The sequence below is a fragment of the Corvus moneduloides genome, chromosome 3 (genome assembly GCF_009650955.1).
Source record: "Corvus moneduloides isolate bCorMon1 chromosome 3, bCorMon1.pri, whole genome shotgun sequence".
In the NCBI taxonomy this organism is placed as follows: Eukaryota; Metazoa; Chordata; class Aves; order Passeriformes; family Corvidae; genus Corvus; species Corvus moneduloides.
This window is the reverse complement of record NC_045478.1, coordinates 90923561-90941106: the sequence shown is the minus strand read 5'-3', so window position 1 is coordinate 90941106 and position 17546 is coordinate 90923561. Positions and strand designations below refer to the sequence as shown.

The window sequence follows — 17546 nt, the reverse complement described above, 5'->3', positions numbered from 1 at the left end:
TATTCTCAAAAAGGGCCAGGAAATAAAATAAAGGGGCAAAATTTTCATGTTGCATTCCTGTTTACCTACTAGGGAAGTTCTTTTAAACCCCACAAATTGATCAGGGTTTTCTCTTTAAAGAATGATTCAGGGTTTTTTCTTTCTTCCAGTCTTATCAGTTGAGTCTAAAGTCCATCGACAGCAGACCTAGTCTAGGCATTGGGTTGTGATTCTTTTACTCGCCAATCACACAAAGATTCATAGATAACTTTGTGTTGTATGAACCTGCTTTGTTGTTGACAGGAATTTGAACAACTTCCAATTGCTCTGAAAAAACAATCAAGAAGCTTGTTCTAATGATACAGTTTTATAACACAAAAAATCTAAGTAAACTAGCATTTAAAGCTAATTATGAAGCAGTTTCTTGTGTTCCTATTAATCTTGTTAGTTTGTTTATTCTCTAAACTCTTTAATGCAAGGAAGTGTAACTGAAGGATGTCAAAGTACATCTCCATTAGTAACACTCTGTTGGTTTGCCTGGCGCATTTTGTCCAAGCAGCACAACTCAATCAATACCTTCCTTGCTCGAGAGAGACAGCACAGTCTGCGTGGCGAGCCAGCCTCCATGTGCCCTTCAAAATATTCCAAGATTATTCCTGTGTTTAACTGAGTTCTGTGCTTTTGAGGCTGGAGGGAACAAGATCAGTTACTGCTGTCGAATTTTGGACATTATCTGTGTGTTTAGGGTTCATACTGTGGTTGTGAGTTGATAAAAGGAAAGTCATGTGGTTCACATGGGCAGGTCTGGGGAAACACTTGTTTGCCTGACTGTCAACCAAGAGTCCTGCAGTGCTCTTTGCAGGCCCTTGGCATGGCTACAGAGTAAGGGCTAAGTTCTGCTCTACTCTTAAAACACAGGGTCACCTTCTTTATGAATAAAAAATATTTTCTTCACTTTTGCATCTTTGTTTTCTACATAGAATGACTTTCAGGACATTCGCTTCTGTGATAATTAATTGATCTGTGAGTTAATATTAATTAGGCAATAGCATATAAGTCTTTGTCACAAGTCATGATTATTAAAATAATTTCTAAATGAAATTTGGAGGTTGAGCATTAGCACAGTAAATAGCTATGAGGGTTGTTTTATTGTTTAAAAAGAAAATCTCAGTATCGAAAACTGTATATCTTCTCAACTTGATCTGATGAAGAACACAAGCCAAAATGATGCTGTTGGTGAATGGCCATTAAGTTAGAAATATAATTACACTATGTAAGTGAGAGATTGTTTCATACCACAGATCGAGGATATTGCTTAAGATTCATACTTGTTAATTGAAATGAGTTAAATTCATACAAAGCTTTCTGCAGTGTGGGTAACCCATCTGGTGAAGTAATTGGTATTTGGCTTAGATGGTTTTCTGGTTGCTTGCTCAGCATTTATTGAGAGGGTTACAATAGTCCTTTTGAGATTTTTCGAAATTTATACTAAGAACTGTTGGATCTCTTCAGAAAATGCAGAATCAGACTGAATCGAGGTTAGTGGTTGTTTATGGAAGGTGAAGCCTGCAGGGTAATGCAGCAGGTGAATAGGTCACAGTGTTTGGGAGCAGCTCTATTTGATTTGCAATTGGAGTGTAGAAGTGTAAGTTATACCATCAGAGTAGCTTTGTTTCTACTAATATTTGAATGTTGAGATTTTTTTTCATTATTAATAACAGATACACCAACAGAGATTGATATCCTGTACATCCAGTGTTAGAATTAGAAACAGTCATAATAAAATGGAATTAATTTTTGGCTTTTGAAGAAAAGCCTGACTCATTTGTTGAGTTTGTCGTGGCTGGATGGAATCTTTCACAGTGCTGAAAATTTGTTGGTAAAAGGATTCTTCTTCTTCTTCTTTATTATTATTGTTTTTGTTACTGTTACTAACCTCCATGAGCACGTTTGCACTAACAGACCATTTCTGAATCAGAAGATCCCTCATTTTGATTTTCTTGGCAAATTATTCCAGAAGCGTTTTCAACAGGTTCCATATCTCTTTATTTTTCTTTTTAAATTGCACTGGAGCCAGCATCCTGACTAGATGCAAACCTGCTGTGAACTTTATATTCTTTTTTACTGCTTTTTCTTTTTTTAAACAGTTACTCAGTTCTTACAGATCTGCACATTATAGTCTAACTGAATCAATTATATTTAAGTGCACAGAAGTTCGTAGTGTTTAACTTGTGCTATTTACCTTTTCTTGTTTTCCTATAGGTATATTCGAATTGTTGGGACCCACAACACAGTGAACAAAGTTTTCCATATTGTGGCATTTGAATGCATGTTCACGAACAAATCCTTTACTCTTGAGAAAGGTCTGATAGGTAAGAGATAAAACCTTTTTTTTTTTTTTTTTATGAACTGTTGAAAACATTTGTCTTTTTAAAGCTGGCCATCACTGCACTCTACTTCTGTTTCCACCCAGAAATCTCTAAACTGAGTTAAAGTGTTGTAAGCATGGAATTAGTTGGCTAGTCCTTAAAATTTCTATGAAATTCCAGTTCTGTGGATTAATTAATGATGCTGCAGGAATGCTGAAACTCAAATCAACTCCTGCTGACAAAGCCACTGGTATTTGAGTCAGTGCTGCCAATGTGATTTTTCTTTGCATGTCACAGTATGTTTGCTCATGCCTCCCAGTAGGTTAGCCTGAATTCTGTTACAAGAATGGACTAAGCACAGCTATTTATTGTAGTGATGATGGATTTGGACATTTAGGGACCATAGACAGCCTGGTTACAACTGCTGAAAGTAAACTCTCATGTGTTGATTTCCCCCCAAAGAGCCATAGACATGCTTAGCCATGGCAGAACATTATAGTGGCTATGCTGCTGTTATTCTCAGAACACCATGCTGATGGAGCTCTCTTAGCTCTGGGCAGCTTATATAATACTGTTTTTAATACCTTTATGTTACTTAAGGTTGAAATCCCCAACAGACCAATGGTACTGAATGATAAAAGTGTCACAGCAAGATTTAATATCCATTTTTTTTTTAATATTCAAACAGGGTGGTTTCTGTGCTTTCTTCCATATAAACTCACAAGAATCAGATCCTGAAGTTCATTGGAGAAGAAAGTATTGTGTGCCTTTTTATAGTTATCTAGGTGGGATTTCCCACAGTATATTACTTACAGCATAAAATCAAGAATTTCAGCAAAATTCTCAGAGTTCATGCTTCTTTTAAACATATATTTAAATTTTAAATATATGTTTAAATATATATAATTAAAAATATATTTTATATATAATATATATAAATATATATATATTTATATAAATAAAAATATTTAAATAAAATATCCCTTTGACAGATGGAAGGGAAAACAGTTTTCAAAATAGGATGAGGAGGAAGATTTTTAGTAAGGCATATTCACTTGAAATTTTTTTTCTGAGAAAACTATCATTTTTAGCTGTGAAAAACCAAGACCCAATTCCTTCAGCCTGTTCCCTGTGCATTATATAAAGGCAAATCAAAAACATTCCCTTTGTTTCAGGTAGTGTGCAAGTAGCATTGTAATTGCTATTGACTAGAAAATAGAATAAGCAGTAGGGAAGAGCTGTGTTAAAAGAAAATACCTCCCTGCAATAAGCTAGTTAGCAGAGAAACAAAGTATCTCAAATTTGATAAAACGTTTGAGTTAGTGTGTGCGAATATTTGTATGTATTTGATTTCAGATGATCAAACTTACTTTGTAAATGCTTAATTTGGGATTCAATTGGTTTTGGGGTTTTTTTTTTTTTTTTTGAGTGTTAACACAAAGATTGGTGATCATAACAGTAGGCAAGGCAGTGAAGCTGTGCATGTTTGTGGAAGTGAACTTACCACTGTAATTGACTCGTCTTTCATGGACTCAGTTATTTTTTTCTGGTTGAGTGATTTTGGTGAGATAAACGATTTGATCTGTTTTAACATTTCTTAAGTTTCAAAGGTAATCAATTAGGGGATGGGGACTTCAGATGGCTTTATTAAAAATTCTGTTTGTGAGAATGTTTTTGTAGTTACAGAATCTTGCAGGTGAATAGGGTTTGGGCAGCATAATAGTGAGGATCTGCTGGTGTTAATGGTGATTGTTAATCGAGGGCAACTATGCTGTTATTCAGTGTGAGTCAGTCAGGCTGTTGTATGTGTAAGTCATTTGAAGTGATCAACAATAAGGAGAGAGGCTTTTAGGTCTCCACAGCTTTTTATATTTAGGAGATGTTAGTCAATACAATTGATAAAAAATTAAAAGTAGGAATTTGGTGAGTAGTTAATTGGAAGTGGGGTGTGGATAGTCTTCTGACTGTCAGTGAGGCACCAGCAGTTGTATACGCGACCCTGCAGAGTTTATGGTGAGAAAGATACAAATGGGAAGATTTGGGAACTACTTGAGGCCAATCCAGTTGTGAAATGGGGTAGGGGCACCTATGACTATTCCATCAGAATTTTTGGCCATCAGTATTGCCTATTCAAAAATATTCTCAACAACTTTGATCCAGTAAGGTGGCATTATATCCATTTAGTGCTTTTTTTTCCTACTTCTGATAATTACCATATGGTACCATATTGTATGGCTCCCGTGATCAAGCAGACTGTCCAAGGTCCGCTTCTGTAAGAGCTCTGTATGAGTACCAATGGCTTGGCACAGATTTATTTTATTGTTTTGATGAGGATTTCTAATATTTGTTTCTGTTTCTGAAGTGATCAGATAGGATAAAGTGAACTGAAAGCAGTTAGGAAAAATCAACAAAGTATACAAAAGTGCAGTAAGCAGAGTAGGTTGCTTTTAAGCTTGACTGAGAACTTTCATCTTAAACCCTTGAAAAGCAGTTCATGGGGTTCATTGCTTATCTCATATGACATTAAATATGGTATTAAATTGGGTTAGAACAAACACAGCTGCTGTTTCTATACTCCGTTTTATTTAAAAAATGAAGTATTGGTCAGCCCTTGAAGGCCATAAAGTTCTTTCAGAAAGACTTTGTGACCCCTACTTGTACCAAAACAACACTGAAGATAATATGTGAAGACTTTGTCATTTGAAAACTCATTCCAAAGAGATGAGACCTCTGAGGTATTTGGTTAGGGATGTTATGTGGAGACTTGAGAGCAATTATTTATTTAATTTTTGTGAAAGATACTCAACTTGATCAGAAAGGTGTATATGCGAAGAACATCATTTATCAGATATATTACTACTGATACATAGTATCTATGTAATGGCTGTCACTGTACAGTGCAGATTAGAAGGCTGGTAAACAAATAATAAAAATGAAGTGCTGTTTCATGGTAACAACAATTTTATGCTATTGTGTTTTTGCATACAAGCTTTTAAGGAAAAATTGCTAACTTGACATTACAATTAAAAGTTAGTGTGGAAGATGATTTATACAGTTACTTTGTACAATACTGAATGTGGTACTGACATGACCCGGTGGTACCTGAGTAGCAATTTTGAAGCAAAAGTAGCAGAAAATGCTCTTTATAGCACTGTCTGGTGTTTAAGTGTTGGTTTACAATTTGTTGTCTTGTGAAATGAGGTGACAGAAATGAATTTAATTATATGAAATTATTTCCTTAATGCAGACATTGGGGTTGAGATGTATTTTTCTTTTTGGCATGGTATTATCTCTAAATGTGTAAGTTAACAGTTTTACATATTAAATTCATGGTATTAACATAACAAGGATGCAAATATTCTTTAATCTCAGTCATAGTGCTTGCTTATAATGAACTTCTGCTTATGAAATTTTAATGGTGTTTAGCCACTAATATTTAATCTAGAATACAAAACAAAAGAATATTTTCACTAGCAAGAGACTGCTTCCTTTGGAAGCAGTACCTGGTGTCATGTGATGTATTATAAAAACCTTCTAATCTGCCCAGTGACAAGAAGTTACAACAGCATTTAAAGGACTGCTTCTGTGCAAGACCTCTTTAGGTTTCTGTGAGGTTTTTTCCCACCTTAATAGAGGAAAAAATTCCTCTTTTCTGCCTCAAATGGAAAAAAAATTGATAACCTCAGTTCTTTAATCACTACTGAGTGCTGAGGGGCAGTCAAGGACTATGTGGGCTTGACCAACCTACTGTCTGAGCCAGGTGAAGGTCACTGGGAGTGCCATGTGGACGGCTTTTACACGAAGTAGTGTTGGTCTGTAGTCTGTCTCAGTCTATCAGACTCTCTTGTAACTTGTACATTATAGACGAAAGAGAGAACAGTGAATAATGACTGAAGAGCAGAAGATGGATGTAAAACACTGGAATGTCCTTGGTCACCCTCTGGGGAATGTGGTTCAGTACTTAGGAATCACTGTGAACCTTCATTTGTGTGCTGTTCAGTGCCTTAGGAGAACTTGTTTTGAAAGGGATAAAATGATACAAATAAATAAACATTCACTTGTCTTTTACTCTGTCAGTTATTTAAAAAAAAAAGAACAAACAAAATTCAATTTGTAAGAGGGAGAAACCAGTCATATCAGTTTCCTAGTATCTGGTTCAGCTTTGTAAAAGATTGTTTTGTCTCTCCCCAAGGAAGCACTGAGAATGATGGGTTTTGTCTAGTTTAATGTTGACTCCACACAAAGCTATCACATTTTGTTTTCTCTCTTTTAAAAAGGATCACATTTTTCCAAAACGATGCAGGCTTACCCAGCATTATATATCAGCTCTGCTGTAAGCATAGCTTTAGGAAATTATGAAAAAATGAAGACTAAATCTAAATATTGCAGGGATTTTTTTCCCCCTTTTTCTGCAAGGAAGGACAGCCGCATGGTTGGTTTCAGGAGAGATCTGTTCACATGGTTCCAGTTCCTTTTTTTTTATGCTTTTCTGTCTGTTTCCAGTGCTACAAGGAGGGATGCACAGTTCCTAAAACAACTGCTATTTCTGAAAGCCTTCTGCAGGCATAACATTTAATGAAGGTCCTGTAGCAGCCAATTAGTTGACAATGAAAAGTATGGCCAGTTCTAGTGACTTGATTGGTTTTGTTCTAATTTATTGGATTAGGAATCATGAGCTGTAGCAGGTATCAAGTGAAAAATCAGCCTTCCTTCTCTGAAGTTTTTCTAATCCAATTTCTGACAGTTGGACAAAAACACATATTAGTGGGGTTTTCTTTTCCAGCTAAATATGACTTGCAGGAAGCTTTACACTGAAACAGGTGGAAATACTGTTGATATTTATTTGAAGTTGATCTTTTTTGAGCTCTTGATTTCTTTGAGTAATTTGATTGAAGATTCAAATTAAATGTAGCAATTTCATCAGCAAGTTTCAACTCAAGAAAATAAAGAGTATGTGGAATGAAAGACAGGACATGTGACTGTACTTTTAATTAACAGAAAAGTCTGTAGACTTCGTATTTTTCCTACCATGTAGCAAATAAACAAGGGCTAATTCATATATTGAATAAAGATTAGACTTAACAAGTCTTCTGGCATGTGGAAAACAATGATAGCAAAATACCCAATTTTTTTAATTCTTTAATACAATATGATCAAACTCTGAAATAATCCTTGCATCATTAATACTCTTTTTCTTTAGTCTCAGCTTTCTATTTTCCAGCCATCCAGTGAGGAAACTTTTGTCAGCCTAGGAGATGTTCAAGTAGAGAAGGAATGCAATTTTATAGTTAAAAATTGAGCAACTGGAAGCTGAACATTTAACAGATGTCATCATGAGAGGAAAATCACTCTTTCATACTAGCTAAAACAAAAATTTGTTTATTCTACTACAATTTCTTGGTTATAGTTTCCTCACAGTGATGGTTTTGTGTCTTAAGAGAACTCACTAAAATGAACAGTTGTGTTGCAATGATGACACATAAGCAGAGAACCTTTGACTATTGCCTAGAGTGCAGTATAAATATATTCAACAGTCCATAATGCTTTAAACTGTTGCTTTCCTATAAAATAAGACTATGTAGTAGATCTGCTCTCTCCCTGTATGTTTATTTTCGTAATTCATTTAAGGTTCATTAATGGCTGGTTTTGTGAACTGGTACAAAACCCCACTTTATTCTGTTCCTTTGTGTGTTGCAAAACAGTATTTGAGGATTTTCTCTCATTTCCCCACCCACCCACCCACATTGTAGTGGAGTCATAGTGGATAGACAGAAAGCAAAAGCTGACCTGTCCAGAATAACAAATGGAAGGAAGTACTCTGCACTCAGATATGGAAGCCAGTTGGCAGCAGCAGCGTGAATTTTTTTTTTTTTCAGAGTGCTTCAGGGGAAAAAAAAAGTTCTTATGAAAAATCAAGTATGCTAAAAAGAAAAAGTACAAGACACAAGCTTAAGGAGTGATAAATAAATATGACTGAGACTACAACACATTTCTGGTACATTTTATCTTGGAAGATCTCTAAGGACAGTTGAATAACGTATCTGTCTTATCTTTAAATATAGCCAGTATAGATGACCCTTAGGCCATGCCTTGAAAATTGCAATTCTTTATAAAAATACTATTGCTAGAATTAAATATACTGCCAGTTCTTCATTGCTCCATACTGCACCATAAGACAAAGAGACAAGAAAGTGAGTTTTAATAAATGTTTGACACTGCTGTCCTGTAACCTCAATCATCTTCTCCTTTTGTTTGCTTACAGAATGTGTATGCATTGCTAACACACATCTTTTCTGTTCCATAAAAGCAAATCAGACTTTTCAGCCCAAAACTGCTGTATGAACAGTGGGAAAAAAACCCAGTTTTTGTATTTGTAATCTTTTCTTTCCTTTTCGCTGACAATATTGGTTACTGTAAGAGCTTAATAGCTCATGGATTAAAAAAAAAAAAAAATAGGAACAAGACTGTTGGTTTTGATAGTATGTATTTGTAAATAAGCAGCCTAAATTGAAGCAGAAATTCTAATGGGAAAAAGGAAGACAACCAAAAGACTTTAAAATGCACCACAGAACAGAGTCCCCACCAGATGGTATTTTTAATAAATTTATCAAGCGGATATAGAAGATGATAATGAATGTTCAAAATAGGGAGTGGCAGACTCCCTAGAGAAAAGGAACAGTATGGCACATTCTGCACACTTCAATTAGTCAGAGTCACTTTCTAATTAGCTGTTCTAGGGAGGACCACAGAATTATATTAAAAACACACCAAGACAGTTTCTGTACAGTTTTTAAGGAGTTTGACTAATCAGGATAACATCTTATTAGGAGGTCATGGTTTAGTGCAGAAATCTAAGTGTGAGAAGGAGCAGGATGATGCTCAGAGGGCATGCAGGCAAAATATTGCATGAACTGAGCTGCTCTGCATTCAATTAATCACTTACCTCAGAATCTGTTTAGAATTTGCCATGGAGCCTCAACACGAGCACTGATTTTGACACTTTATCTTCTATTAATTTTCTTTTTTACCAAGATTTCTATAGCTTCCTCTTCCTATTAAAAAAACCAGCTCTATGTAGAAGATGCTTTAAAACCTATATAAAATGAGTACACAAATAAGCTCCCTTACTCCCAGAGAGGAGAGGAAGAAAAGGAAGTCAAGGCAAACTTTAATTCAATGCCACTACTCTTAGTTTGCAGTTAGCCTTTGCTTTGTTCAGACTGTTCCCAGTGAAGTACTTCAAATGTGTAACACCTGCTTCCTCGTAAGAGTTTGGGAATTGTTGAATGCCTCTCTTCAGTAATAGGGGAATCAGGAGATTTCTAGAGTAGTAATGTGGAGGTTTTAGTAAGTTTCTGTGAGCAGACAGAGATGCTAGTACATTTGACAGGGCAGTAGATTTTTCAGAACTGGTTGCTTTTCCACTGCCTTGGTTTACTACTTGGCAATGGGCTTGCAGTTTTTTCCCCTGTGTTTTTTATGGTGTTTTCATTGGTTAGTGGCTTTCTTAAGATTGTGCTTCTGACACCAGTAGTGCACTGAAATCACAGAATCCTAGCTCTTCATGGAAAACAAATGCTTTTTTTGCATGCTGAAGACTTGTACAGTTAACTCTGAAATTTCTCATAGCTATGTTTCAGCCATTTTTGGAAGTTGTAGTAGAGAGAGATTTTATCGTGAAAACAGGAAGAAATTATTTCAAAATTTCTAGTGTTTTGCTGGACTTTTTTCCCAATTGTATTAAAAGAGTGCTTTCACATCACCAATAGTGAAATCCATCTGTTAATTTACCAAGCTATTCTGGAATCAGTGCTATAAAAATTATCTGTACCACTTGTTCATCACTTGTTCATAGTTCATGTTATGTGAGTTACATTTCCTTCTGTTGATCATGTTTTCTTTTTTTTATTACCAATTCTTCTCCAGAAATAAAGACCATTGGCATCTGAACTGTTTCCTGACTGTATGTTTGTCATCTCTGTTTTAATTCACAGTTCCCACTGAAAATGTTGCAACAATTGCAGACTGTGCCAGTGTGATTGAGGGTGTAAGTCGCAGTCGCAATGCCTTATTGAATGGAGACACAAAAAACTATGACTGGGATTCTGGATACACATGCCACCAGCTTGGGAGCGGAGCTATTGTAGTACAGCTGGCACAGCCCTACATGATTGGATCAATACGGTAAGAGGATTTATTTTTCTCCAAATTAGGGGCCACAGTGAAACTTTTGCTGAGCAGTTATTTTCTTTAGAATGTATGGCATTTGGAAATGACGTTAATTAGGGGACTAGCTTAGTGGTTGTCATTTGGCTTCATAATTCAGTACGATAGGCCTGTTAAAAATTAAATGTGTGAATTATATGTCAAGATAACAGAGTCCAATTCTAGAAAATATTACTTTTCAGAGGGGTAATAATAGTAACAGTCAAATTATAAGATTAAAGTTACATACTTTTTTAAAATAGAATTTAATTGCAATCTCACTTATGATTAAGTAGGTGCAGTTACTCTTATCCACTTCAAACAATTTTATTGAAGAAAATAATCATGTCAAGTCAGCCAGGCTTCCTTTTCGCTATACAATTAGTGCTAATTCTTGCTTAAACATGAAGGGTGTAATAAAGGTACAGCAACCTGCATACTGATTTACGAGGCTGGATTAATGAATGTGTTTAGATTTGTACTGAAGTTTAGTGGGCTGTTTCTACTGTGAATGTCTGTATACATATGAAGATCAAAATTTTGGCTGATATAGAGGCTCAGGAAATAGATAGGAGAGCAGGATTTTTCACAGGTGAAGACAAAAATATTCTTGCCATCTTCAGATTCTCTGACTATAAATGTTTGGGGTGTTTGTTTCATAAAATCAGACGTACAAAACCTTGTCTTAATGCCATCATGGGCTTTCTACATTTTGACTATGTAGTCAGGGACTTAATTTGTATGCTCTGTGACAGTAAAATAAAGATTTCGGAAGTTCAGAATACAAGTGATCAAAGGCTGAAATCCCAGGTGAGTGCTGGCTTGCAACCAACACCATGTACATAGGTATGTATTTCTAGGAGCTCAGTGCCTTCCCCCTGTTAGAGTTGCCTCTTCAAACTGATGAGCCAAGTGAGACTTGAAAGCTCTTATAACCGCCAGTTTCTGTTTTATGTGGTTTTGGTTTTGGCCTATGGCATTGTTATGATGTTCATAAAACTTTGAAGCTAAAGTTCCACATCAGACATCCAGGCATATCCCTAACCCAACAAAAGTTGTGTTTTATCTGTATGCAAGCTGTAGATGTAATGCGTAATGCAAGTCCAGCATTGTTCTCGCTGTGTGAAGCAAGTCGAGTAAGTGTGGTTGGCAGCTTTCCAAACTCATTTGAGTTTGATGTTTTTAAAATTCTGTTAAATATCGCATCTCAAGTAGAAAACCAAGCAGTACTCAGATTTCTTTAAACAGATAATTTTTAACAGAAACTGTAATTCCATCATTTTCATGACACTTTAAACTTCAGTAGCAGTTAAGGCTTTGGCCACATGAAAGATTAAGAGAAGAATATACTAACTAGGATGCATAGTTTCTCAGTTCATATTCTCTGTCTTCCTCTCTTACTGTTTTCTGTTATCCTTCAATTGATGCATTGTACTGTCTTTTCCAGTAAGTGAAAACACCTGACTTTCCTGTAGTAAATGCTATGCTATTGTTTATTCTTGTGCAGAAGATTTTTAAGTCTCTTTATTAAATAGTGTGTTAGATGAATTCAACTTTTGGTTGCCAAGAAATGATAATCGTATAATGAGCAAGCATGTAGGGCAAATTAAAAAAAATAACTCAAACATTACGTAATTCAAAACTAATAGGCATTTAGTGATTTATGTGGTATTGAATAGTACGGCTACAGGTTCAGAGTCTCATCTTTCTTTGTCAGTTTTCCTGCATGTATAGTACAAACAAGGTTAATAGCTTACTTTCCAAAAACAACAATAATAAACATCATCGTCTGGGGTATCTTCTGACAGAGGAGACTACCTGCATTGCCTAGAGACAGAAATGCTAGCAGCATGTCGCTTTTTCCTTTTTGTGTACTGCCTAGAAAAACAAGTGCTTTGAGTTGCAGCCATGTCTATTGCAGGTCATAGGCAGCCAAGGGGAAGGTGCCCCTTGGAGTGGGGAAGTGAAGTTTCACTGTGTGGCATCTACAGCTTTGGCAAGGGTCTGGAACGTGTTCTATATTACACAGTGCTAAAGATGGTGACAGCGGTCTCTATTTAGTGTCAGGAAATCGGATCATATATTAACATAGATGACAGAAAAAGTCTTAGTATTTAATCCTAATGAAAGCAGGAGAATTTTTTGTTAGCAGAGTATCTGCCACAACTAATGGAACTGTGTTCACTGCCTGTTTTTGTGCTGTTTGCTTGGTTGAAAACGCCCTTGATTTTATGCTCCCAGCTAACAGAAAAAAATTCTAGGACCATTTGCTTTAGGCTGGCAGTACACCATGACTGCAGAATGACATGAATTCTGCTGCCCTCAGAAACTGAGTCATTATACCCATGGGTTTGCATTTTAAGTGAATAATTAGGAATTAAAGTATGTATCTTTTTAATTCGGAAACATGAATGTGCCATTGGATATATTTATTTCAGAGAGGGTAAATATATAAACCTTTGAAAAAAGATAGTAGCTGCTTTTTGTCTATAGAAATTGGAGTACCACTGGAGAGAGTCTCCAGGACATAATGTGTTACCATGGCAACTAAATTCTGAGTGTGAAAAAACCAGAAGAACTGTTGGTTCTCAAATACACCTTAGAAATGCAGAGAGTTCAATGTTTCAGGAATATATATTGTATGCATGCTTTCTGCCAAAGTCATCCCAATGTCTGAGAATCTTAGCACCCTTCAGGTTGGAAGGGGCTTGAGGAAGAAGACATGTCGCATCAGCTTCTTTCTCAAAGGCGGGTCAGCTATGAGAAAGGACCATCCTAATCAAGGCTTTATGGCCTCAGGCCTTGAAAACTTCCAAGGAAGGGAATTCCACAACTTGTCTGGGTAGCCTGTGGTAACCTGCTGCCAGGTATTGGCAAGTCCTGTTAGGTTCCTCCTCAACCCCCAAGCCTTCTTAGGCTAAACAAGCCAACTTCCCCAGTCTCTTGCACAGGGTGTGTGCTTTAACCTCATGACCATTTTGTTGGTCCTCTGCTGGAATTGCTCAGATGTATCAATGTTGTATTTGAATCCAAAAAGGGATTCAGTATGCCAGGTATGATCCAACAAGTGTCAAGTACAGAACAATAGTCCCTTTCCATTGTTTTGCTGGCTCAGTTCCTGTTGCTCCAGCTCCGTGTGATTCTAGCCTTCATTGCTAAGGAGGCACATAGGCAACTAATGACATCTGATCAATTTGACTCAGGAATTCTATGGGAGAGCGTGTTGAAATTTTGTTAATATTGAATACTTCTTCACATATTTGTATATGAATTTGGAGCTCTTGACTTCCATGTCAAAATTTACTAGAAATTCTGAAAGAGGTCTAATGACAATCAATACTATTTTCTAATAGAGAACACATGGAAAATATGGAGATTTTAACCCATCCCTTTCAATCCAAATTATTCTATGATTCGATGGTATTGTTTTAAAACAATTGTTACTGAATCTTAGATTAATAGTCTTCTAGGGTATGAAATTTTAAAAAAATATTTAAGATGTTTATTCTTTTATTAGTTCTCCGAACAGCTTACAAGATACTTGGAACAGTTAACAGAGTAAATGTTAGTTTAGGTGGTTTTCCACATAGTTGCCTGTCTGAACACAAAATATCCTTCTCCCTTTTGTCTCTGAAAAGGCCCATATCAATGACAGGAAAACTATAGAACAGAAAGACAGAAAGGTGTGTCTACCATAGTAAACATAACTTAATTTTTAAATGGCTAAAAAACTTGAAATCTTGCAGCAGCTACCATATCACAATAAATTTCTGTCTAATTCTCCCTGCATTTATCTGGAATAGAAATATTGTACTATTATGCTACAGTCTTTGGCTGATTTTCCCTATAAATTAAAAAAAAAAGAAACAAGATTTGTTAGAGTGTATGTGGTGGAGATGGAATTCTATACAATAGTGATTTTCATGTTAGAATAAATAGAAATACTTTTTGTCTTTAGAAAAGTACATGAACTACTTATCCAACTTTAATCTTTTTGAAGACTTTAATGCTAGTATGAATATGATAGCTTTTCATATTCAGAATTATCCTTAAATTAACAAACAATATCAATTAACTTGAATGTGTTTTCTGTTTGCTTATACCATCATCATATACATCTCTTACGGTTTCTGATTTTCCATACCACTTCCACTTATGAAACTTTTCTTTCTTTGCTGCTCATTTTCTGTGCTTGCCTGAGTTGAGAGTAAAATCATGACTCAGAATCAATGATCATAGGAACACTTAGAAAATATGCAGAAATTTTGTCTCCTTTGTAGGATCTTTGCAGGAAGAAAGACTGGTTTCTTGCAGGATAACTACTGAAACATAAATATCTGCAGAAAATTGAAGGGGTTTATAGACAGCCAGAGGCACAAAGGCAGCAACAATTGTACAAAAAAAACCTCCTTCCATGTGGTTTTGGTTTTTCTTTCTTTTTCTTTCTCTTTCGACATGTGTTGCTACCTTGTTTTAATTTCTGTCTTTTGGGTTTTTACAAGTATGCAAGTGGTTTATGAACACAGTACTGTCAAATATTTGTGTGTGTGTCCTCTGTAGTGACTTACAGTACTCATGAAGCAGGTGTCATCCTGTCAGGTGCACAACTAACATTGTTTGGTATTCTGCTAACACCTCCAGTATATGTAGTTATGCAGCAGTCTGAACCAAACAATCTTTTTTACAGAAATCTAAAAATAAAAAGCAAGCAGAGACAGCACAAAATGTTTTTAGAAACACAGAGCATTCAATCACAGGGCAATGCATGACATTTAGGGACGCATTGTTTAAAAAAGTACTGCAGCATCTTTTTTTTTGTAACAGATAGCCAATATAATCATTTTCCTATGCTTGTAATGTGAAATTTTATTCATATTTGAAAAGCTTTTATTTTATAAAGTGAGGCATTGCGAACATGTGATGTAAATAGCAATGTCATATTAAATGATTCACAGACTTAGACTCTAGATACCCAAAAAAGAAATATGTTTAAATCTCACAGTGTTGCAGGGTGTAAGCTGGATAAATCTTCACTCAATTTTTCTTTCTCAGTCCTGAGGGCAAGATACACTAATGAGCTAATTTAGCTTTTTATTTCAATATGGAAAATTCTAAGAACATGAGGAATTTTGCTATAAACAGATGCATTTCCAGTGGGTATAGTTCTGACTTTTTAAGTGGAATATTCTCTTTCTTGTCATTTAATATTCATCCTAGCAAAACATAGCTTCAGTAAAAAAGTTTAGCCTGGTAATTTGTCTGTAATGTGTTGCAAAGATTGTTGTGCCTGGCATAAAAAGTGGCCTTTGTGCTCAGTGTGCACTGGTGAATATTCAAGTTGTCACCTGAAAGTTTTCCACTGCTTATCCAGAAAGGCATTTCAAGCAGTGTAAATTCCAAATAAGTTCTATTGTCAGTCTCCATCCTAAGACTCTCCTAAAAAAGCTCCTAGAGAAGAAATAACTTTTTCTTTTCCTTCAGAAGCATCAGAGAAACAGGAATCTACATTTAGCATTCATGCAAATTTCACTTTGGGAAAGAGGCCACCAACTTTAATTCATTCATTGTTTGGTTTGTAATAATTCTAAACCATATGATTTTTTTAAACTTATTTAATGAGATTAGGTTGTTTTGGGAGAGAGCAATTGTATATTTTTGAAAGGAACGTGTATGTCCTGTTAGCCTTTTGCTTTAAAACCAAGCCAGCTGTATTTTAATTACAGTATTGTTAGTTGAAATTACAGTCACCAGTGTGCTTCTGATATTCAAACTCTTGATCATGGCTTTGAAAACATGGATCAAGGAAACAGCACTGAGTCACCATGATAAAAAGGATTCCATTGAAAAGCATAATTAGCTACATTTTAATAGCCTTTTTGAAAGAAAACAAATTTATGAATGTTTTTGATTTTTCCTCTTTTTATCATTTAGAAGACTTGGTTTAAATATAATGTTAAATCAATTCGGGACCTGTTGATTAGTAGTAGTTAACAAATAGAGGATTGTAATCAGTAAACTTCTTTTTTTAAGAAAATGCACTTCATTCAGTGTCTTTGGAGACCTTTCAGCTGTAGTAAAGCAGAATGGGGATAATCTGATGAAGGAGAGGGGTTGAAGTTGGGTGGTTATGTTTCAGGGTATGGAATTTTTTTTAAGTCTGTCATGATGGCACAGGCAACTCTTTTATTTTTTACTAAGTCAACTCTGACTTTTTAAATTTGCAAATTATCAGTATTAATATGTGCTGAAAGACTTTTGTTGAAAGTGTTTTATTTTATCTTCTTAAAGCTACTTTTGACAGCATATTATTTCTGATAGTATTAATGAGCTAGATTCAGATTGTTTTGAATCTGCTTGGCCACAAGACCTAATTCCACTTTTAACACTGGGATTTCAAAAGCTGAAAAGAAAGGGCTGAACTAGGTTGTTTCCCTCTGTACTTGGAGTTAGGAGGCTGCACCTCAAGTACTGTGTCCAGTTCTGGGTCAAATATCTCTTACAACCCGGAGATAATACGCATATAAAGAAAAGTAAAGAAGATACATTTGCCAGATGTGGGTTTTGATACTTAAGCTAAATGACATCCCTGATGCTTTAGGCCTTCCTCTCTGTAAGACAAGTATGGAAATCGAAGGCTATTCAATATCACTTAGTGTCCTTCCTGAAGGGAATGCATGTTTGTTTGACCTTTATTGCCTTCCTTTTTCTTCTGCCTTTTTAGCAATTTGTTTAACAATTTATTGCCTTTTTTCTCTTTTTGTGATGAACCAGGACTGGGAATTTCCATGTTCTTACTTTCTTCTTTTTAATATATTTCTGATATATTTACCAAACCCAAGAAAATACAATTAAGAAGGCAGCATAGTCCTTTTAATCACACTTTTTTTTTCTGTCCCTTCATAAACTGACCTTTTGAAACAAACCTTTTTTTCATATTTAAAGAAGGCAATGCCACGTGGCAAATAAATTAAAAGTAATTGGATGAATGTAATA

General features: G+C 35.5%; 1 protein-coding gene across 1 annotated transcript in view; it reads left to right on the top strand.

The window, feature by feature from the left end:
• The window catches only part of BTBD9 (BTB domain containing 9), a 118219-nt gene that overhangs the window by 69876 nt on the left and 30797 nt on the right, over positions 1 to 17546 (top strand). Inside the window, exons 8-9 of the mRNA XM_032102731.1 lie at positions 2242 to 2351; positions 10343 to 10532. Of these exons, the coding sequence (XP_031958622.1) occupies positions 2242 to 2351; positions 10343 to 10532 (300 nt within the window). The remainder of the gene's footprint in view (positions 1 to 2241; positions 2352 to 10342; positions 10533 to 17546) is intronic.